General features: G+C 36.2%; 2 protein-coding genes across 2 annotated transcripts; one reads left to right on the top strand and one right to left on the bottom strand.

Moving 5' to 3' along the window:
- The first annotated feature begins 953 nt into the window (after positions 1–953).
- LOC119984952 lies at positions 954–11,324 on the top strand. The gene is made up of 5 exons (XM_038829079.1): positions 954–1,111; positions 2,595–3,512; positions 4,017–4,217; positions 8,487–8,682; positions 10,867–11,324. Exons 1-5 carry the CDS (start codon positions 1,043–1,045, stop codon positions 11,049–11,051), a joined length of 1,569 nt encoding a protein of 522 aa, XP_038685007.1. The 5' UTR covers positions 954–1,042; the 3' UTR covers positions 11,052–11,324.
- Positions 11,325–15,848: 4,524 nt separating this feature from the next.
- Positions 15,849–19,279, bottom strand: LOC119986022 (BES1/BZR1 homolog protein 4-like). Its single transcript, XM_038830551.1, has 2 exons — positions 18,708–19,279; positions 15,849–17,039 (listed from the first exon to the last, which is right to left on the bottom strand). Exons 1-2 carry the CDS (start codon positions 18,921–18,923, stop codon positions 16,230–16,232), a joined length of 1,026 nt encoding a protein of 341 aa, XP_038686479.1. The 5' UTR covers positions 18,924–19,279; the 3' UTR covers positions 15,849–16,229.
- Between the last annotated feature and the right edge of the window lie 3,566 nt (positions 19,280–22,845).

Below are 22,845 nucleotides of genomic sequence, written 5' to 3'. Positions count from 1 at the left end.
ACAGGATGCAATAATTTTAGAAACAAAATTATAATTAAACATCAATTAATCGAGGAAGCAGGGCAAACACCCACAAAACATTATAATTACCACTAAGCTGAGCCGCCAACCATCTATACCAAAATCAGAATCGATTGCCACTAACCTGAGTCGACCGATTGCAACCAAGCTAAAAATCAGACCAAACACCCACAGCAAATCGAAGACTCCATCACCCACAGCAAATCAAAAACTCCATCCCCCACCAAATTCAGGAGCACGCCAATCATCTATATGAAAATCAGAATCGACTGCCAACCATCTATATGAAAATCAGAGTCGACTGCAGACGATATGATGTACGGATTTGTTTTGTGCCTGCACCTAGCTTCGAGGCTTATGGGGACGTAATCACCAAAGGAACGATTTTGTACGATTTTGTGGGATATGGAAACGGCCATGTTTAATTGGAAGATGGAAAGAGAGTAGGGGAGCAGCAGACGTAGGGGAAAAAATGGCCGTTTTTCCTTCTCTTCTTTTATTGCCGTAGGAGACGGGAGACGGGAGACGGGAGACGTTTGGAGAGAGAGTATTAGAGAAATAGGGGGAGAGCTGAGAGCGTCCGAAAAACAAATAAAGGAATTGTAGAGTATCCACGTAGGAAGAAATTGAGAGTTTTAACAGACCAGGTGTCACAATATTAGCAGAGGTTGTTAGAGCCTCTGCTTTATATATAGGTATAGAAATTGATATATATGAATTTATTATTTTCATTTTGACATTTGGCAGCCACATAAGCAAAATGCATTTGTTTTTAGTTGTCAATACAACATGTCAACGTATTGACCGACGGAAATATTCATAATCTGGTTGGGTGATCAAATTGTATAAAAAAAAATTGTATAAAAAAAAACCTTTGAGTAACTAACTTAAAATGTTTGATCTTTTTTAGTGATCAAAGTTTCAACTTTGAGTATTTTCAGGTTGACTTAACTTCCCCTCATGGTCTTCCTCTCAAACGAGTCCCAAAAGTGCATTAACAACTTATTTTGCAGGAGCATCCATGGAAGGACATGTTCAGTACCCCAGAATCCAAGTCGAAGACGATCATCCGAAATCACTTGCCCACCCTGTAATTTCCTCTCTTCTCAACATATATGTTCAGTGGTTTACGATGAAACAAAGAAAAGAAGCAGAGAATTTAAGATTCCTGACTTCTAGGGCTGAATTGGTTTTTTGTTAGAATCCTGAAGCTGCGAGTCGTCAGTAATTTTAGGCTTAACCGGGTGTCACTTCTTTTTTTAATCGGGGATTTTTGGCCCCTATACAGTGAAAGATCAAGAATTTTAAACTCTCTTGATTTTTTTTTTAAAGTTTTGTATTTTTTTTACGCTGCAAAAAGGCATAGTTGGTTGTTTTGATTAGAAGTGATGTATGCTTGTTGTGGTAGACTTCTCTGTTGAGAGGATTTGTTTTAATGGCATGAGAGGGAGTGTATTTTATGTATACAAAATTTATCAACAGAAATTGAGTAGGTTTGTGGTAAGTTGTGGGGTAAAACTATTTCCTTCTGATGATTAACTTCTTTGACCCACGACACTGGGGGATATGTTAACTGATGTATTAACTGTTTGACGGCACTAATTTGCACAACTTTTTTCTTAAGGAATCCATGTTACTGTATTTTCTAAATGTATACATACCTATGGAAGAACACTATTGGGGCCTTCTCGCAGTTAGTCTGAAATGACCCAAATTGCAAGTCTGAATGGGAGATGGACTTTGGGTTCTGAATGTGTCTTTCTTTGGATAACCTTTTAGGTATGACAAAAGAAAAGGATACATCCATGATGGTTATGGTGGGAATTCTTGCAAGTTTTAGAAAGGTAGCATGAACCAATAGAAAAAAGAAAAGGAAGGTTTTTGATCTGGGATGTTATAACAAACCCTACATCAAGATGATTAAGGATACATTCTTGCTGTGTAGCCGAAATGACCCTTAGCGATTCAAATATTCTTTTAGGTAGTAAGCACATTCTTTCCGTGCTTTATGTGAACTCTTGAATTTCTTTGTCAGTGAGTCTGAATGGGTGTTGAAGGCTTGAAAAAGGAACGAAATGATGGATCATATAAGATGCAAATGACGGATTTGATGGGGTAGAGCAATTGGTTTTAAATGGTCAGTGCAATTGGTGCTAGAATATTTTCTTTCTTATCAAATTGAACGGTAAATGATTTATTTATATGTTTGAATGGTACTAGTAAATGTTTTCTTATCAAATAACTATGCAAGAAAGTAAATATGTGCAATCCTTGGTTAATATTTTCCTACCAATATCTGTGTACAGAATTCTCACAATTTCGAGGAATCATTATTGTACCTTTGGGGGTCATGAATTCATGATGTTGCTTATTGTTTTTGTGTGTTTTTTTGTGATTGAGATTTCCATGAATGCTGGAATTGTTCATCAATGATTTTTGTTTGATAAGCATGTCTAGCATAATTTCATATTGGTCGGTTGGAAACGTGAAATCCCTCTCTCTGGTGGGATAGGTAAATTTTGTTTTTCTGTTTCTGATCATGACATTTTCCAATTTCCTGGTCCTGATGTTAGATTTCTGGAGAGGTGGAGGAACACGGGCAAAACAATAATCTTATTCATAGAAAGGATTTTGTGCTAGAAGAGAAGATGCCGCTAAGAAGTTGTGAAAATGAAGAAGGACCTCAAGGCGCAGGAGCAAATAGTGATCTGCAAGGGGTTTCACAAGCTGGGCATCAGAAACAGGGTAAATGCTTCTATTATGATACACCTTTGTGTGAAGAAACTGGGATGTGGATACCTGTGTCTGTTCCGCCCCTGCCTGAAAGTGAACTGGAAGGATGGAATAGAGGACTCTCGGTTAATGGGGGTTACTTTCCAGACGAAGACATGGGCTGGAATCAGTTCATTGGACAAAGTAAGGAACTGACTATGTGGGATGTGGTTACTGAGATGCTGGTTGCAGCTCGAGGGAAAGTGAGTTCTGTTGTTTCAAAAGATGTTCATAGAGGTAAAACATCTTGGATGTCAAATCACCTTCTTGAGCAGGCCTGGAAGGAAATGGCTCAAACTCTTACAGAGGCTAATTTTGGCAACATCATGGAAATTCTTGAAGCAGAGCCACCCAAATGGTTGCCTGACAGTTCTGCTTCTGCTTGCATGCTGTGTAGTGTGCGGTTCCATCCAATCATGTGTTCCAGGCACCACTGTCGTTTTTGTGGAGGGATATTTTGTAATAAGTGCTCGAAGGGAAGGAGCTTGTTGCCCAAGAAGTTCCATACACAAAACCCTCAACGCGTCTGTGATGTCTGTTGTGTACGTCTGGAGTCTGTTCAACCATACTTGATGGACCAAGTAAGTCGAGCTGCTCAATTGCCAACTCATGATCTGACTGACCTCAGTACTTTAAGATCGTGGCTTAATTTCCCATGGGGCCAGTCAATGGAATATGAGATATACAAGGCTGCAAACATCATTCAGGGATATAACAAGGTGACATTTCCATTCTTAACCTGAGTTCAATTGGATTGGGTTTGAATTCATTCATATTATATTTTAAGACAACCTTGTGAAGAAGTAAATAGAAGAAAGGTAGGACAAGTTAATTAAGACTTCTGTATTCCATTTTTCAGGAAGCTACTAATTTATTGAGCTAGAATAATAATAGCTTTTATCTCTGTATTCTTGTCAAAACCTTTGGCCTTGTTATATTTATCACCATACAAGACATAGTGCTGCAGTTGATACCTGCTTGCATATTCTTCCGGGGCGTTGAATGCCTTTCAGGACTACTCCCGTTTCTTTCATTTTTTTCCCTCTCTTTTTTTATCAGTTCCTAAATCGAAAAGCTACCCTCTATACGCTGTAACGTAGAATAATGATGGTAGATGGATCAATTAAAAGCTCATTCATGGGATATTCTCTGAAATATGTAAAGTTCATTATGATCCCTTAATTGGAATACTGTTTATAACTCACTGGTATAGCATTACTCAGGTAGGCTCTTTGGTACCTGAAAAGTCCATACCTGATGCTATTTTAAAGCACGCAAAGGGCCTTGCAATCCTTTCTGTGGCGAAGGTTGGTGCCATGGTGACATACAACATAGGAACAGGGCTGGTTGTAGCACGCAAGGAAGATGGGTTATGGTCTCCACCATCTGCCATTTCTACCTTTGGTATTGGCTGGGGAGTGCAGGTAATTAAATTTGTCCCTTATTTTGACAGATTAGTTTTTAGCAGATTTCATGCCAATGTTTCTTTTTCAATATGGTTTCATTTTTAGTACATTAGTTGGTCTTGTTAATTTTTGGTTGGATAAAAGTTCAGCAAGCGTTTGAGACGAGATGAGATGAGGAATCGACTAAAGTTGATGGCAAAGAGGAACTGAAAAGTGGGGTTCTTTAATACCTTGCATCAAATATTCAGAATGACAAAGGTAGTAGTTAGATCTATCCCACAAGATTAAGCTAGTTGGATTTAAATAATAAATTCCATAGGTCTGTTATAACTTATAAGTCCTGCAATGATATAGGAATGGATTATTGGGCAGTTATAAAAAAAAGCTTTAAAAATAAATGTAGGTGGAATAATAAAAGTGTTACTAATGGACAAAAACACATGGAAGCATATGTTAAGAAACATATTATTCGATCACAGGTAGGGGCAACATTTCATCAAAGACAGATGGCAAAATTTGGATTAAGATGTTTCAGGCAATGCGAGGAAGTTAATGTTTCCCTGTGAAATCTGTGAAAATTCAAGTTGGTGCTACAAAGAAGATAAAAGTGAGGCTGAAAAGAGATACACATGGAAGTGAAGCAAAAGGTAATGACTATTCTAGGATTTGCGGTGATTGTAGAGCGTTATACCAATTACCAAAACAAACGGCGAATGAAGATTCATTAGTAATCCCACATTTAAGGTTTGAAGTATGGCTGGTTATTTTACTGGAATCTATCTCCAAGAAGGTTTTGGGTTGGGAGAATGAGCTAAACTATTGCCCATAACCTCAAAAGAAGGTGAGGAAATAAACTTCTTGAATATCATGGTTGACCTGCCATTCTTGAAGTTCATTCCAAACCCTCCCAGCATCTAGAGGATCTTTTTTTCCCTCCTCTTTATTGTGGTAAATGATGAGCCTTAAGCATTTCAACATTTTGGAAAATTGAAATTGCATACAGTTGTTGAGGATTCATCTAAGCATCACAAAATGGTAAATTTTCAAATCTTTGCCTATAATTCCTGTGGTAATGTCTGTATATTACACATGTTGGTGTGTTATGTTTCGAGTCTTTGAGGATGTTCTTCATAGTCATATGCCTGCCATATTGGAATGCGGAAGGTATTAACTAGAATGGTGAAATATATTATAAGAATAGATGATTATATTACTTTTATGGATACACACTGGATGTAGTAAATTCATTTGGTCTGTATTGTTTTCCTTTTTCCCTTTAATCTATGTCATTGTATATGAAATGAAGGCTTAAAAGGGAAAAAATTAAGAGCTAATTGTTGCTCTTTTAAAAGCCTGGGAATAGAACTTGATCTCCCTTATTATAAGGGAGTAGATGCCTTTAGATGTACTGGGAAGAGTATGAATGAGATATAGAGTTGGTGATTGGAAGTAGTTGCTCATTTTGAGAAATAGAACTATTTTCTCAGTTGCACTTTTATAAGTTTTATTTTTTGATAAGCTTCTCAGTTACAATTTAATGGAAAACTTTGTGAAATGGATAATATGAATGAACTGGGGTGTTGATGAGAAGAAGTGTTGCCTTTGGCCGTTTGATGATGATTCAGTTTAGTACTCTCAACTCTCAAGTCCTATGTCATGTTTAAGTATAGGTTGTTTTGTTCCAAGCCTAGAGGATTGGTTGGGTATACTGTCTAAATATTGGATGACCTTGAAGGCTTTGCTTCCACCCCCACGGGAAACCTTCCATCCTATGCCATGTTAAGTATAGGTTGTTTGGTTCCCAGCCTAGAAAATTGGTTGGGTATACTGTCTAAATATTGGATGACCTTGAGAGCTTTGCTTCTCCCCCCATGGGAGACCTTCCATTATTGAATGAAGAGAATGTAAGTGTAACATCCTAGATTTTCCTCACGTGTATTATATGGAAACTTATTGTGGCAATACAGTTAATGGTGGATTAATTAAAGCCGTCTAGAGCGTGTCGCATGACACAAAATCGTCCATGAGATTAATTATTGTCTGAAGTCTTAAGGTACGGGGATTATGGTTCTTATTGATGGGGTTGAAAAGGATCTGTATTTTGTAGCTTTTGGTGGCTATATGGGCTATTCTTAAGTATTACTGACAGTAACACAAACTGTTACTAGTTGGTTTCATGCTCAGTTGATGGTCATTAACTTCGGCTATGTTTTCCCCACATTTTGAGAAATTTTGTCTCATTAATTGGCAATTTCTAACAGGCAAACATTTGGCTCAATGGTAGAGTTGCAGGGGTGCAACCTCCCAAAAATAGCCTCTCCACATATCACGTGAAGGTAAGGTCTGTATACATCTTGCATGTCCCCGATCCCTGCGCACTGTGGGATCCTTGTGCACGTGGGTGTTGTTTACCTTTTACCTTAGTTGACACTGGCTAGCATATTATGTCAGGTGAACATCATGCACTTTAAATGCTGGTACTTCCTTGGCACTAGTTAATCAGTGTAGAGAATTAGGTAGTTCGTTAACTATTTTTTGTTGGAATTATGGAGTTGTTGCGAGTTGGTAGGATTCTTGATCTCTCAGATGCCTTTCGTTCTCCGTTTGTGTACATATTGGATGTATCTTTGGATGCCTGCTGATTGCCATTAGATTTTCATGAGAAAAGGCTGCTTGAAATTGTCAGTTTTGGCACTGATGAAACATACAATCTGACATTTTGGGACCGATGGGGAAGTGGAAGTTTTTGCTCAACCTTACTGTTTTCTTTGTTTTTGATTGTGCGAGTTCAGGGTTCTTAATGCAGCCACAAGTCCACCCGACTAGTGATGATAACCATGTGATTTGAAATGAATGGTCTAGACTCTAGATACTGTGGGGTTACTTTGTTGACATGGTTTCATTTCATTAGCTTTTGCGGGTATTCATGAAGTACAATTGATATAAATAATGAGATTTTAAGGTTGGGATTTCTGTCTCTAGATGTGTCTTGGGTGACCAAAACAGAAAAAGTATTTCTTTGGGTGACCAAAATGGAAAACGATGTATCTTTTGGTGACCAAAATGGAAGTATCTTTACTCCGGTGTCCACGTCATCAATTCCGGTGACTGAGTGACCTCTGTAATAAATTTTTGTTCATTGAATGACTAGTTTGGGAAAAAAATCTTCTGGTGACCAAATTGGAAAATGGTACATCTTCGGGTGACCAAATTGATAGTTTACTCTAGATATGTGCATGAGTTGGTATGTATGTGTATATATATATATTTGAATTTGTGGGCTCTTTCTTAATTATTTTAGTCTTAACACAAGTAAAATTCATTTAATTATTTCATATTGAGTTTCAATAATCAATTTTGTAAAAGTTAATTTCTGCAGCTATAAATGAACTCATAATCTATGTATCATACAATTATGGTGTAATTTGATTGAACAGTGCCCAATGCGTACGAAATGTTATGGCACATCTAGAAGCATTAACTTGCGATAAAATATCAAAAAATATTTAAAAAAATGAGGAATACAGTTTATGTTCCTGCATTGCCAGGTAAATTTGACATGTGCAAGTTAACGAAACTATTTTTAAGACAAGTTCTTTAGGAGAAAGAGAGTAAAGAAAGTGCACAAGTGGCTACATAAGCTAGGGAGAATGTTGTGTCGAAACACATTTGTTAAAATGACCAAAAGTAGCCCTTGACCTACTTTTCTAAAATATTAGAATGGAATACTGAATATAATTAAATTTACCAAATTGCATTATCTAATTATTGATTGGAAATTTGGGAAGAACACTTTATGATGCATTCACATAACAGAAAATGAATCGACCCTTAATGTTACACTTAATTACTTGACCATAGGTTTGTAATTTTTATGTTCATTTTTTCACAAGTGGCCATGAATTGGTTTAATAACTTTTCGCGTAAACTCAGATTACTCGCAAGATAAATCCGTTCAGTGTTACAGATATTTAGTTTCCGACAAAATTTTAAGTTTGGGGCTATGGATGGTTATGCAATGTGCATTCATTTTCCTTTTGGAAATTTCTATTTATTTTTCCTTTTCCTTGCAAATCATGTATTTTGGCATGATATAGATTGGGAAAAAGGAATGAAAGATGAAGAAAAGAAGGAGAAATTCTTGGAATTAAAGGATTAAGAAAGGGAAAGGAAACAATGTTTAGGATCAAGTGTTAATGTGGGTTCATTACGTAATTAGAATACATTTTGATTTTCAAATGTTTTAATGTCTTACTTCTATCTAACTTGGTTTTTTAATGTTGATAGATGGGAGGGGAATTGACAGATTTCATAATTGTGCTGAGAACTACCGGTGCTGTTAAGACATTTAGTGGAAATGTGCATTTCTCGGTTGGAGCTGGTCTGAGTGCAGCTGCTGGCATTGTTGGACGAGCTGCTGAAGCTGATCTACGTGCTGGTGATGCTGGTTATGCGGCTTGCTATACATACAGCTGCAGTAAAGGTATTCTCTTCCAAGAATTTTTGAAAGCTTCAAATAGCTATGTTGGGCATCATACTCCCCCTTGTATTTCTTTGGTGCTGGCTTTTTGTGGGGTTGGCATTCTGTGATTTCTAGAACGTTGGCAGTGTTAACAGACTTGTATATTCTCAATGCTGGCTTGTTCTCTGAGGATTATGATATATTGCATGGATCCATTTGTAGTAGCTCGTTTACTTACATGCATGAATGGATGCTCAACTAATGCAAGTGAGTCGTCTGGATTGGCTGATGGCACCGTGTTCATACTGACACTAATGGACAGTATCACACTGGAACTATGTTTGGAAGGGAGTAGTATTAGGTAGGATGTGTGACTTCGTGAGAAATCCTCTTTTGTGCCTGTGCCACCTTTTCAGGAACTCCACTGGTTCAAGTGGTGAAGCTCCTCACCATGGGTTTGAATGCCCACCAGCATTGAACGATCAAGAGAGAGAGAGTGGATCAACTAGATGACACCTTTGCCAAAAGGTCACAGTTGTAAGGTCTATTATTTGCAAGCTGGGCATAGGGGATATCTATGACCCATCTCGAGTGACTTTGACGTTAATAACAGCTATAGGATTATGGTTATTCAAGAACTAACATTAAAAGCTATAATTTGGTGGGAGCAACTACCATAAATATGAGTTGAAATCAAAAGATAAAGAATCTCTTGTAAAACTTGTAACCCTCTCAGCATTTTCTTTTGTGTTTCTATTCTTAATATTGTCAATCCTATTTTATTTTTCAACTCCTTTTCTGATATGGCCTAGAACCCGTGTCTTTTATGGTGAAGAGAGCTTTGTACTGCTCTAGACTAAGTTGAAACTTGAAAGGTCCAAAGTTAGTAATTAGGATGTGTGCTTGTTTAAAGGTTAAAATAGGATTTAGAGGTCCATTCTCAACGGGGGAGAAGGTGAGATGTTCATCACTTGCTGGCTTACATGGCTAGAGACGAATATGATTTTATCTGGAAGGGAGGACTTAGTAAATCAACAGTGTAACAACTTCCTTGGACAATTGGCCTTGCTGTAAATTAGTTGCTGCCTTTTGATTCTAGACTTCCGTTTCCTTTTGTTTTTTTGCATCTGTTTTTGCTGGCTTCATCACCTTCTTGGTGGTCCTTAACAAAGTTTCTTTTGCATTAAAGCATTTTCAGATGTTACGAATAACATTATCGGGAGTTAATGCTGAGAATATAATAATTTTTAGTTTGATTGTGCTTGGTTCGTTGTGAATGAAGATAATTGATAATTTGAAGTAAATTACCGTGTTAAGTTTTTTTTTTTTTTTTTTGAGTACAATTACCGTGTTAAGTTTGTTATAGTAGAGTAACTGTCTGTCTAGTATGAGATTGAAGAGCAATTTTAATCTGTAATAATTTATTATTTCCTGCATGTGGGTTATAATCTGTCTGGATTATTTAATTTTGGTCAGTTTTTTTTTCTTTTCGTTTCTTTTTGGGTTTGTTGAAGTATATTAATATTCATAGAAATTGTGATATAGCAACACAAAATTGCTTTCACCCCCTTTTCATTGCCCTCCTTTGGTAACCTTTACATCTACTTTTGAGGGCAAACTTTGCTGAATAAACATTTAATCTGTCCAAGCAAACATGGTTAAAGGGACCAATAATATTCTCGAACCTGGACCATTTTTATTTGCATTTTGGGGTCGATTGCATGAATTCATAAGAGATCAATTTGAATCCACTACATGGTTGTGCATATTGTTTACATACCTAGGGTGCAAGACGACTTCTTGCGTTACAACATTAGGCTTTTTGATGTCTATTCGTAATATTCGGAGCATATATTTCATATTGTATGCTGGTGAAAATGCCTTACTTTTGTGCTTACATTAATGCATATGGATAGTTCACGTAAGGCACTGCGAGACTGCTTAGGGTACAGCAGTTAAAGCCTTATGTGGCTGATATGAATTATTCTAAGCACAGTACGTATTCCATCGGGCACTCTCTAGCGTACCTTTTTCATCCATGTTCCCTGATTTTCTTTTCTGGCTCTCCCAACTTGATAGTGTTCATAGTTTGTTCTCTCTGAAGTTTCATTTGATGACTCTGCTAGGATCCGTCGATTTGGTTCTCACAACTGCATTCCAACTTAATATGCAATTGTAATGTGCGATGATGATCCAATTACGCAGGTGCATTCGTTGGTTGCTCACTTCAAGGGAGTATGGTCACGACTCGATCGCAAGAAAATTGTAGATTCTATGGAAATCAAGTTATCAAGGCATCAGATATTCTACTTGGGTCATTGCCTAGGCCTCCTGCTGCTAACATACTTTACCATGCCCTTTCAAACCTATTTGGGAAGCAGGAGAGGTGAGTGGTAATAAGTTCTGGCTTTGGAACACTTCATGATGTTTTGCTGGGCATCTATTTGTACATTCTAATGCTCTGATCTCTCTCTTTCAAACCCTATAATTCATTGTTCAATATGAATAACTTGGATCTCACATGATTTGTACTGATTAAAGAATTGTGGGAAATTAGATGATTACTCCTGTAGGCCTGTATAAAATGTCTTATATGCCCTTAAATGAAAATAAATAGCATGATAACGTATATGATGAATCTAGGAACTTTTGCTTGCATTGTATCATTTGGTCTACGTACCAAAACTGTTAACATTCGAGATCATGCAGGATTTATACACGAAAGATCCTTTTTTTGCTCTCTCTTTAGCCGTCTCTTATCCCTAGGTCTTCCACCACTAGCAGGTTTTTTGTTCTAACGCTCACACCAGATATGGACTGAACTATCTCATGACGTTCTGAACCAGCTCACGTTCTGCTTTAATGGACGAACAACTCAACCCATAGAACACACTACAGCCACAGGTGACAAAGAGCCGACGTTGAGGTGCCAAACCTTACCGTCGATGTGAGCTCTTGGAAGATCAACATATTATCCCTAGAGTAACTTTTATAATATAACAATCTCGATTTTGTTCTCAATAATGAACACGATCATTCCCTTTTTGTTATCAATAATCAACATGACCATCCTCTTCACTCCTTTGCCAAATTGCACTTAGCTTTTACCAAAATATACTGTTCAAGAATCATTGCTCTCTAGCCAAGAAGAAATCTAGCAACAGTCAACTATTTTGTGGCGTAGATTTTTTGACAGTTACAAACAACCCGAGAGACAATGACTGTCTGGTTTCTTGTTCACTTGCAAACAACCAGCAGATATGATCGGACTGTTTATTTTCTCGACAGACGTGAATGTCTACTTTCCTCTACTGTTATCAACCTTCAAGAGTTTACTTTAAAAAACTTCCGACGGTCGATTGTAAGTCAATTAATTTTCAGGTATTGTTGGAAATTAGAGACTTCATCTCATCATTTACAGTATCTCCTCAAAATATTGCATCAAATGATGTCAAAATTTCTTATGAAGTGATGAGAGGATCCTCAGAAATTAAACCATAAAAATTAGAAAACCAAAGTTAATCTAAAGCTTTTACTCCTTGGTTCTATTGTTCGAATTAGTAAATTCAGAAGCTCATTTTGTTTAACTTGATTAACCCAACCATTTACAATTTAAAAGGAAAATTTTCTCCATGGAAAATTGCATTATCAAACTCAAAAATATTTTTGTGAGTCAAAAAATCTGTTTCGCTTTAGCATGCAATGCATATCCAAGGAAGTATAAATTGTGATAGATTTAGAGCATCCACAATGGTTTACGTATCAAGTGCTTCAAATCTTGCTTTATTGATATATCAAGTGCTATACGTCTGCAATGAGGGCATTTTTCACTCTTGAAAAACACTAAAGAGTGCTCCAAAATTAAGCGACACTCCAACTATGGAGTGCCACTTAGTTGAACAAGTGGAACCCAATTAACCAATGGTTCAACACCAAGTGGCCAACATATCCTCATCTTGCCCTGACGAGAGTGAGGAGTTAAAAGTCAAAATCCAAACCGCAACACTACTGTCTAGTAATTTGTATGTAACTCTTGAAAAGTTTCGATTGCACAAAAAAAAAGGATAGAATTTTTGGAGAGCAACCACTGTGGGAGCAATTTAGAGTGCTTCAAATGGTATTTTCTTGATATATCAAGCAATAGATGCCCACAGTGGGCATCTTTTGACACTTCAAATTTTTCATAAATTTAGCTGATACTCCATATAGGGAGTAACTCTTAGGGAGAAAAAAGTGGATGTGGCGGCCTTGCAAACCCACAAAACCAATAAGGGAAGAGAGAAATGATAGAAAGACAGAGAGAAGGAGGAAAAGAGTATGAAGTGTTGGTTCAAGTGTGTCTATTATAAGTATATTGAAATGTAGCACTTGTTAAATAGATAGTTGAACAAAGATTAGGGTGTCTAGAGCGTGGGCACAAGTCTGCTCACTGTTGATGCTTTACATAGGCAAGACAATCACAAAAAGTCACATAGGATAAGTTTGACGTATAACCTCTTTGAGATGAAACATTTATTCTTTTATATGGCATTATATTCAACACGTAACAATCAGTCAAAATAACTTCACCCCAAAAACTAGAGGGAGCATCAACGTTAATCAACATCATATTTGTCAATGTATTAAAGTCCTAATATTTCTTTCAATAACATCATTTGACACGTGAGTACGATGCAATATTTTCATGAATTATTCTCAAAGATTGAATAAAATAGTTGAATTGAAAGATTTATATTCACGACCTCTAGTTCTTTGGATTTTTCTACCAAATTGATTTTCAACCTTTTGAAGAAATTATTTAAATTTTCAAAAGTATCACTTTGATTTTTCAACAAGTAAATATATGTATACCTAGAAATCAATAAAGTGATAAAATATCTATTTCCTCCACGAATCAAAACACATTCAAATTCGAATAAATCGGTAAAAATTAATTCTAGTAATCTCGTACTTCTTTCAACACTCTCTTCTCACTTCCTTTCGATCGCAGGTTATTAGATCCATATCCAAACCCACCTTAACAACTCAAGAAGGTTTTCATTCTTATCAAGTTATGTGCATCTTCTCTCTTATTCAATGTGGGATGATTCTAAGAAAACACACTTAGTAATCTAATTAAGCTAACAAAACAAATACTTGATTACACATTAACAAATTATATATATTATTTTCTATTTAACTTAAAATACAGTAATACACCAACAAAATCTATGTCAAACCTTAATGTGTTTTTTGGTGAATGTAATATTGATTTTAATGTTAGTTATTTTTAACGTGTGGGAAGATTCAAACCTTCAACTCATCCAAAAATCTAAAGAGTGGCCGTCACTAGGCCAAAAACATTTTTTTTTTAACACATGTACAGTTATACAAACATATGCGTTTTTCATATACGTATGCATTAGCTATAAAAACTTGTACATTATTTGTATCAACTTTGTACATAGATGTACAAAATTAAACAAAAAAATTGTACATTTTAAGGCTCTGTTTGTTTTGTAGAAAAGTGCTTGTTCATGAAAATTATTTTACAAAAAGAAATACCTCATTGGAAAATAGTTAATTTCCCTATTCTTGATTAAAACTAATTTGTTGTTTAAAAAATCCCTCTTCATGAACCGTTTTGAAGTATGATTTTGTTGAGACAAACAGAGTCTCTTCAATTTAAAGACTCAAGTATGGTCCCCTGGCACTCCAGCTTATTTAAACCATAAAAAGTAAAACACACATGCTAGTGACATATCACAACCTAATTTGAATACAGTATCAAGTAATAAGTAATAATTTGACGATGGTTGGAAAATTGGCGAAAAATGGATTTTTTGGAGAACAGATTGCCCTTCCTCAAAGAAGGTACCCTTCGTCGAAGAAGTTTATTTATGATCTTTTAGGGTTTCACTCAACTGAAACTTCTTATATGGTATAAATAGACTATATATTGTAAATCCTAATAAGAGAAAAAGACGAAAAGTTAGACATTTTTTTTTTCTTCTTTGCAACAACCCTTTGACATCATTGAGGTTTTGTTGATCTATTTTCGTTGGGAAGAGTGTGAAAGAATTGTTTGTTATTTCAAGTGAGATTCTGAGTAGTTTTTGGCATAGAAAACTTTTCTTATTGAAATTCTGTGTGATTATTGTCTTCGTTTGAGAAGTAGACAGTTTACCGAAACTTATTAAAGGTGTGTCTTTTGCATTATTTGTTACTTTGAATTGAGTCAATATTATTCAAAACAAAGACAAAAAAAAAAGAAAGTAAAATCATCTCATTTCACTATTTCAGTAGCATACCAAGTTCAGTGAATAGAATAATTGGAGCCCACCTTCTCAAAATGAAATTGGACACCAACTTTGTCTGGAGTTGGTTCACCAGACAAATTTGGCTCCAGCTGTTTGTCATATATATATATATATATATATATATATATATATATAAAAGAAACCTAATACTAATACAATACAAGAAGTGGCAAAATGACTGAGGCCCATATTATATAAAAATGTCATTTTCAGTAGGATGACGTCAAAATCAATAATTGGTTCCTCACAGGCATATGGAATTGGATTGGATAAGTCCAACAAACAACATAATTAGTCATGTACCATAATTAGCTCGACCAAGCCAGTTGAGTTAATCAGTAGTGTATGAACCAGGCAACAAAGTGGAGAAGGCAAATGGGGTCCAGGCTCTTTGGTGCTTTGCACACATCAATGTCATAATCATATAGCCTTTTGACCATACAAAAGAACAAAAAAAAATGCACAGGGAAATCCACTTTCAGGGGTTTTTGGTCAAAAGATACTAAAAAAGCAAAGCACACATTGGCATTCAAAGGAGACAATTTCCTCTTGAATTGCGGTGGCAATGGAGTAGTGGTGGTGGTCAGGATGTATTGTGGATTTGTGGCTGTATATAAAGTGTTGTTTCATAATGTCAAAAGATAGAAGTCACCTCTGTATGCCATGAAAATCACATGATTATGTCACAAAATCTACAGAAAAGAAACAGCAAAATATAACATTTGATCCCTCAATTATATCCCTAGTTTCACTGTCGTCCATACACTTTTTTGAATAGTTGAGGGACAATTTTAAGAGAAAAAAAAATTAAAGACAAAAATGAAATCAATGGTATAATTGAGGGATCAAATGTATATTTTTGCCGGAAAGAAAGAAACAATGCTCTTCTATCAGAAAAACCCAATGAGAATTATCCATGATAACACAGTCAAATTCAATTGAATCATAAAGCATTACTATAAGTAAATCAAGAAAGACAGACATGCATTTCCTACACTGGTATCAATTCATCTAATGGAGTTTAGATTTGGAGACTCTCAAATGAAAAGATCTTGAAAACATCATATAAGTTGTAAGAAAAGACTAATTGAGCAAACAACAGCTCGCGTAACTTGAATCGTTTTGCAGTGCTTTTGAATTGAGAGTAAGCTATGGAGGCAAATATCATGATGTGGACAGCGGAATTCAGTACGCAAGCATTGCTTATCTGTAGCAGCATATTTTGAGTAAAGACGCCATGAGTCTATTGAATCCAATACTTACGCGAACTCACCTGGTCCTTGAGCTCCCAAGCGTCAGCTCTAAATCATCTGCACATTCTTCGTGGATTCTCTCGCCTTCCCACGCTTTCACAACTAGCCCTGCTGCTGCACTGCTACCAAATGCAAACTCATCCGAAACCATATCAGACATTGGAACATCAGCTGTATGATCAGAGCCTGCTGCAATTGCAGGAGAGCATGTCCCACTTTGCCCAGGTGTCCACATCCGGGATCCACCACCTGCAACAGCTTCTCCCCTAAAACCAAATGGACTTGAAGCCATAAGGCTGAATGTAGGTGAATTTGGAACTCCTTGTGAGATTTTAATCCCAGCAAACCATTCTGGATCGGGAACAATCTGACGACCAGGGCTTGGCGGAGTTGAAGACGGAGGGACAGAATAGTGCTGCCCACCCCAGCCAGCGCGAGCAGGTTGGTCTTCCCAGGCACATTTGACTCGGGGAGTGCGGCATGTTGGGGAGCTCAAAGGAGGGGTAACAGGTGCACTGATGGAACCACTATGGATGTAGAGATGGGGATGCCTGGAGGATGACGATGATGATGCAGACGAAAGATTTTTTAACCATGGTATAAGGGAGCTACCATCAGCATTAGGATTGGCAGCATATGAAGATGAAGCTGGACTTGGAAAGGAAGAAGATGCAGGACTTGGGTTATACGAAGCACAGGGGCTTGGGTTGTATGAAGCACAGGGGCTTGGGTTGTATGAAGCACAGGGGCTTGGGTGATAAGAAGAGCACGGGCTTACAGTTGCAGAACCCCCAACTATGTCCATGCGCTCCACAGGCTTGCATCCCTGCAGAATCACATGATGTTTAGCAGCAGAAAACTTGAGAAAAGATCAAGGAAATCAAAAAATTCCCATGAATTGAATTGGAAATTGGCAATAATCTAGCTCATAGTTTGCATTGGTAACTAAATGGATATCAAATATTAACCATAAACATATAATTCCAAACCAAATTAAGATGACTAGTGGGTGTGATAAAGCCATAGTTCCTTCAAATTACAATATTACATGACCATTATCCAAAAATCCTTAACATATATGCCAGGGCTCACACTCAATTGAAAGACACTACATCAAATGGGAACAAGACATTAACACAGCTCATAACAACAAAAAGACACAACAACAATTTATCCAAAAGAAGTCCACTACAAGGTAGGTATCACCTCCAGATGTGGAAAATCTATGCCATGTTTCAAAAAAATAAAAAGATTTTGCATGAAATGCGGTAATTCAAATGTCCAATGTAAAAAACAGAGAGTAGTCCCCATTGAATTGAGGGAATCACCATAGCCTAACATGGCGTGCCATTCGTACTGATGAGTCGTAACATCATTTGAAGTGATCTAGCTCCCCTATAGTTGGTAACAGTGTCATTTCTTTCTTATTTGATGATGTAGTAAGAATTGGTTGATCCCTTTCCCCAATTGCAAAAGCATTTTGGTGATTAGTAGAACTCTACAACCTGCCAAATATAATCCTTCCCACTACTTTAATCCCCAATCATTCTATCAGGAGTAGAGAAATTTACTCATCAAAAACAGCAAACAATTTAATAACCTTCAGGAAAGGGTGCTTATCCAAAGTGGTTTATTATTTGTTGTAAGGAGCACATCAATAATTGTCCATACCACCCAAATCATCCAAAGACCCACCAATCTAGCATTTATAGGCAACAAAACCAAAGCTCATTTTTGTCTTTCCATCTATGCATTGTATTAATTACTAACATATAGAAATAAATGAACCTAATAATTAGACAGCACTTGAGGTAAAAAAAAAACCCCCCAGATCATCTCCACAACTTGAAGAAAAAATCTCCCAAATAAAGAAACTGAGCAAAAAGTGAAAGGGACTGGCTCTGTCGTTGCAATAATCAAATGGGTCAGAGAGGAAAAGAGTTGGAAAATATACTAGACGACAAAAATACCCCTCATTGTTCACGTCTAAGTAAGTTGCTTTTGAACTGGGATTAAGGGCGTTTTCGTCTTAATAACAGATATCTGAGCTGATTCACGTTCTCCCTGAGGAAAGAGAAGCTAAAGAGAATCTTGTGCTGTCGCCTGTCACGCGTTGAAAGAAAAGTCTGATAACAAAAAAAGAGCAAGAAGGGAGAGCAACAGTGTGCTGACCCGATCTAGCCGCTCAGAGTAACCATAAGCGGGAAAAAAAAATACAGACACGGATCTCATGTACGCCGGAGAATTCAAACAAAATGTTAGATATAGACCATCGGAACTGTTGCAGAGGTACGCCGGAGACAGACAGCGGAACAACAGCATCCAATGAGCCGACGCATAAAAGTAATTAACTGGAAAACAAGAAAGAAAAAAAAGAAAACAACCTAACAAACGCTATCTCTAACTTAACCGATTCAATAAGGATTGTTATGACAGGTGATGAGAAATCCAATAACGAGTGTTATGACAGGTGATGAGAGATCCAGCAATGTACCTTGCGATAGGTGGTGCCGTCGGGCTCGACGATCCAACCCGCCTCGTTGCATAGTGCTTTGAGGACTTCATTGTTGTCACAGTGCTTGGGAAGCTTGTAATTTCCAAACATCCGGAGCCCGGCGAAGATCTTGGCAGCAATGGCCCTCCGCCTCCTCTCCCTTCTCTTGTTATTCTCCCTCTCCTTCCATGTCGGCAGCCTCGACCCTGATGTCATTTCGACCACCTCTCTAAACTAACCACAATTCAGAATTCAGTCACTGATCTACTGCACTCTTCGCTTGAATAAACAAAAGCTGCAGAAAGAATCATAAATTTGCTTGAATAAAAATAAGAATGAAAATGAGAAATGGAGGGAAAACTAGAGAAAGTATGATCCAAAGATGCTGCAGTATAGTTGGAAACTCTGGTTTGTGGAATCAGACGAGTGTATCAGACGGGAAACGGCAGCGTTTCAGGCATGCTAGTGCTAGATCCCGGTGACATATCGGCCGGAAAAGGCAAGGAATCTGTAGTCAAACCGGGAGAAAGGAAAAGCACAAGCACACGCCGCGGCTCATCTCATCATCTGTGTGTGTCTGTTTGTAGATGAGATAGTGATGGTCAGCTAAAATGCATATTCAGTTCTTGATTACCCCTAGTTTCTTGTTAATTAACAATGCTGCCATTTGCTTTAGTGGGCCCCTGATGATTCGTTCCTTTCCATAAAGGTTTTCCTATTGTTGTTGCATCATTTTTTGTTTTTTGTTTTTTTCATTGTTTTAACTTTTAGTATTTGTTAATTTGTGTTTTTTTTTTCGTTTGTTATCCATTTGGATTATTTTTTATTTTCTTCTCAATATATATGCGAGACAAAAGAAAGAAAACAAAATTGCATATCCACATTACATAATGATAGATCTTTCTTAGGTGGTATTGTTATTTATATTTATAATTGATGTTGATTTTATTATGTAAAAATGATTTTCTTATGAATTTTTCATAATTTTTTATGGATTAGTTAGTAATAGATCCTCGAAATAACTTTTAATTCCAATAAATTCACTCTAATTTTTTTCAACTCATAAGATTTATAAATTAATAAAATATATTTCATTAAGGAAAAATAATTTAAAAATATATTTTTTTAATCAAAGTACCATCAATTCTTGTTTTACTTCTAAATTTCAATAATCAAATATCTTTTTATGACGTTAGTATGATCGAACATTCATAACTCACACGTTTTAGCTCCAATTGATACGATTTTTATGACATTCGCAAGAAGACTCTAATACCTACAGAATTGCATCTAATATATTTTTAGAGATTTGAACGGTTCAGGAGTCAAATCGAGACTCGAAGTTTACTTATTGAAGTTGTGTTTATGATGTTAGAGTGTTCAGACAGCTATAACTCACTCATTTGAGCTCTAATTGAGGCAATTTTATGGCATTCGAAAAATTACTCTAACACCCTCAAAAGTGCATCTAATACATGTTTGGAGATTCAAATGTTTTAGATGTAAAATTGAGACTCAAAGTCATTGTGTTCATCATTAGTGTGTTCGGATAACCATAACTAACTCTTTTGAGCTTTGATTGAGAGATTCTTGTGACGTTTGAAAGAATACTCTAAAAATGACATAATTTGTCTTATACATTTTTGGAAGTTCGAACATTTTGGAGGCCAAATCAAGGCTCAAAGTTTGCGCATTGGAGATGTGAATCATATAAACACAATTTTACACTAAATTACTCTGTACTAAATTTATCCGCCTCACAATTATCTGTACCAAATATATCTGCACTATCTATTACGTTGTATTTGTTGTGATTTTATTATGATTAGTATATATTGAAATTTATATGCACTAAATACATTTGCATTGTATATTATGATTTTTTATGATTACTATATATTAAAATTCATATGTATTATTATTATTATTTTGTTATGATTAATATATATTGAAATTTATCTACACCGAATTTATGTACACTAAATTTATCTGAATTAGTTTATCTGCAATAATTTGTTTGTATATTCCATTGTGGTTTTGATGTGATTATTATAGATAAATTTATATGAACAAATTTTCATCTCATAATATATCGAAGATGAATCTTATTTGAAAGAGTTTTTAAACTAATTTAGATTATATATTTTTTTCAAAATTCATCATGTATTTTGAAATTTTATTTGAAGATGAATCTTATTTGAAAGAGTTTTTCAAAGAGTTTTTAAACTGATGATACATGTATTGACAAAATGTAGGAGAAATAAAATGAAAATAAGTCGATTCATTCGAACTTTGAAATTTTATTAAATAAAAAGAGATACATAGGTAATTTAATAAGTTGTGTCCTTACTAATAAGTTTTTTTTTTTTAAAAGTAGTACTTATTGGAACATGTCTTTTCAAATATGTCTTTAGCTGTAATTAAATTATTTTTAATTTTCCTTTTATATAACATATTTTAACTAAAAAGAGGAGAGATGAGAAATCTTAAGGTAATTAGAGAAAAATAACTCAAATGGATTAGTGATGGTGCCACAGGTGGTATCTAGAGTCTTGGGCTCTTATCTAGAGCACTTGGTTTGGGAAGCTCTAATCCAACTACAGTCTTACAAAGACACTTTCTCTAACATAACCGATTCAATAATTAATTTGTTCGAGAAAAGTTTTATGGCAATGTGGCGATGAGAAATCAAGCAATGTATCTAGCCATAGGTGGTGCCGTCGGGCTCAATAGTCCAACCCGCCTCGTTGTAGAGAGTGCTTTGAGAACTTCATTGTTATAGCAAATGCTTGGAAAGATTTTATACATAGCCATGGTTTTTCCTTCCATACGTATCTATACACAGCAATATATGCTGCGCGTTGACTTGGACTAAGCAGAAATTTTGACTTGGGGTCAGTCTTTCAAAGAAATGCGAACACGTATGAATTACAAATTTACAGTGTGGGAATGAAAAAATGTTTTCTACTTTGAAAAATAGCAATGCAAATCACTGTCTTATAAAAGTTCACAAAGATTTGTATACAAATTTAGAAGACCGGATTAAGCAAAGTACAAATTTAGTATGAGGGGCTTGTTTAGCTCAATATACAAAGTTCGAGGATTTGTTTAGCCCGAAAAAAAATACGGGGCTTAGTTGGGTACGGAACCTCAGCGTAAATGTCCTGGAAAATTAGCTAGAAAAGTAACAGAAGAATGTAAATTTGAATGGGCCGAAATTTATTTGTCTTAGGAGGAAGCCCATTTGAGAATTTAGCTAGAAAAGTAACAAAATAATGTAAATTTGAATGGGCCGAAAGTTACTTGTGGACTTAGGAAGAAGCCCATTTGAAAATTTGTGTGAAAACCACACCCCTAATCGGTGCAGGTGGTCTCGTGGAGCCCACACCGAGCCACCACCACAACCTTCATCCGCGGCTGCACAGTTGTACCGTCGGGTGAGGGAGATGGTAATGGGATATGGGATGGGCTATGTTTTAGGCCCAATTAAATGAAATTGATCCAGTTAATGTTGGGCATTTGTTGGTTACAGAATTACAGAGTTTTGACTTATAAGGTCCATTGAGTTGTTTGATAAATTGACCTATATCATGGGTCTCGGCCCATGTGAAGAATTGAAAGACAATTTGTCACTTGGCAATGTCTGATAATGGCCACTATTTTGTTGGCCCAAATTGGTTAAGAAAATGGTGAACTCTATTTACACATCAGTTTTTACAAATTATACTTTGATATATCTACACCCTTCAAAAATTGAAAAAAATTTAACCACACCCCAAAGGTTGAAAAGAGAGCAAAAGCATGGCAAACATGAATATCAACAGTTAAGATGGGCAGTTTAATCGTAATCCTCCAAAAAATATAATGCATTTCGTCTCTCAGGCTATTAATCCTAATTTTCCAAAAAACAAAAATTAATTAAAAAAAAGTAAATAAGAGGGACAAATTCTACAAGTACACAGTTTCACTAAATTCTTACTTTCCCAATCCCTTCATTGATCGGAGAACTCCTTGCCATGTTTGCCAAGTTAGGCTGGCTCAGCCGGTAATAGAATGGTCAACCTCAGGATATTTCAGGTTTGTAGGTGGGAATCTTGTAACTTGTCAGAGCAAGAAGCAACCAGTTGTGGCTAGGTCG

This window comes from Tripterygium wilfordii, chromosome 19, assembly GCF_013401445.1.
Source record: "Tripterygium wilfordii isolate XIE 37 chromosome 19, ASM1340144v1, whole genome shotgun sequence".
Classification (NCBI taxonomy): Eukaryota; Viridiplantae; Streptophyta; class Magnoliopsida; order Celastrales; family Celastraceae; genus Tripterygium; species Tripterygium wilfordii.
The sequence above is the reverse complement of the archived record's forward strand: the minus strand, read 5'-3'. Positions and strand labels throughout refer to the sequence as shown.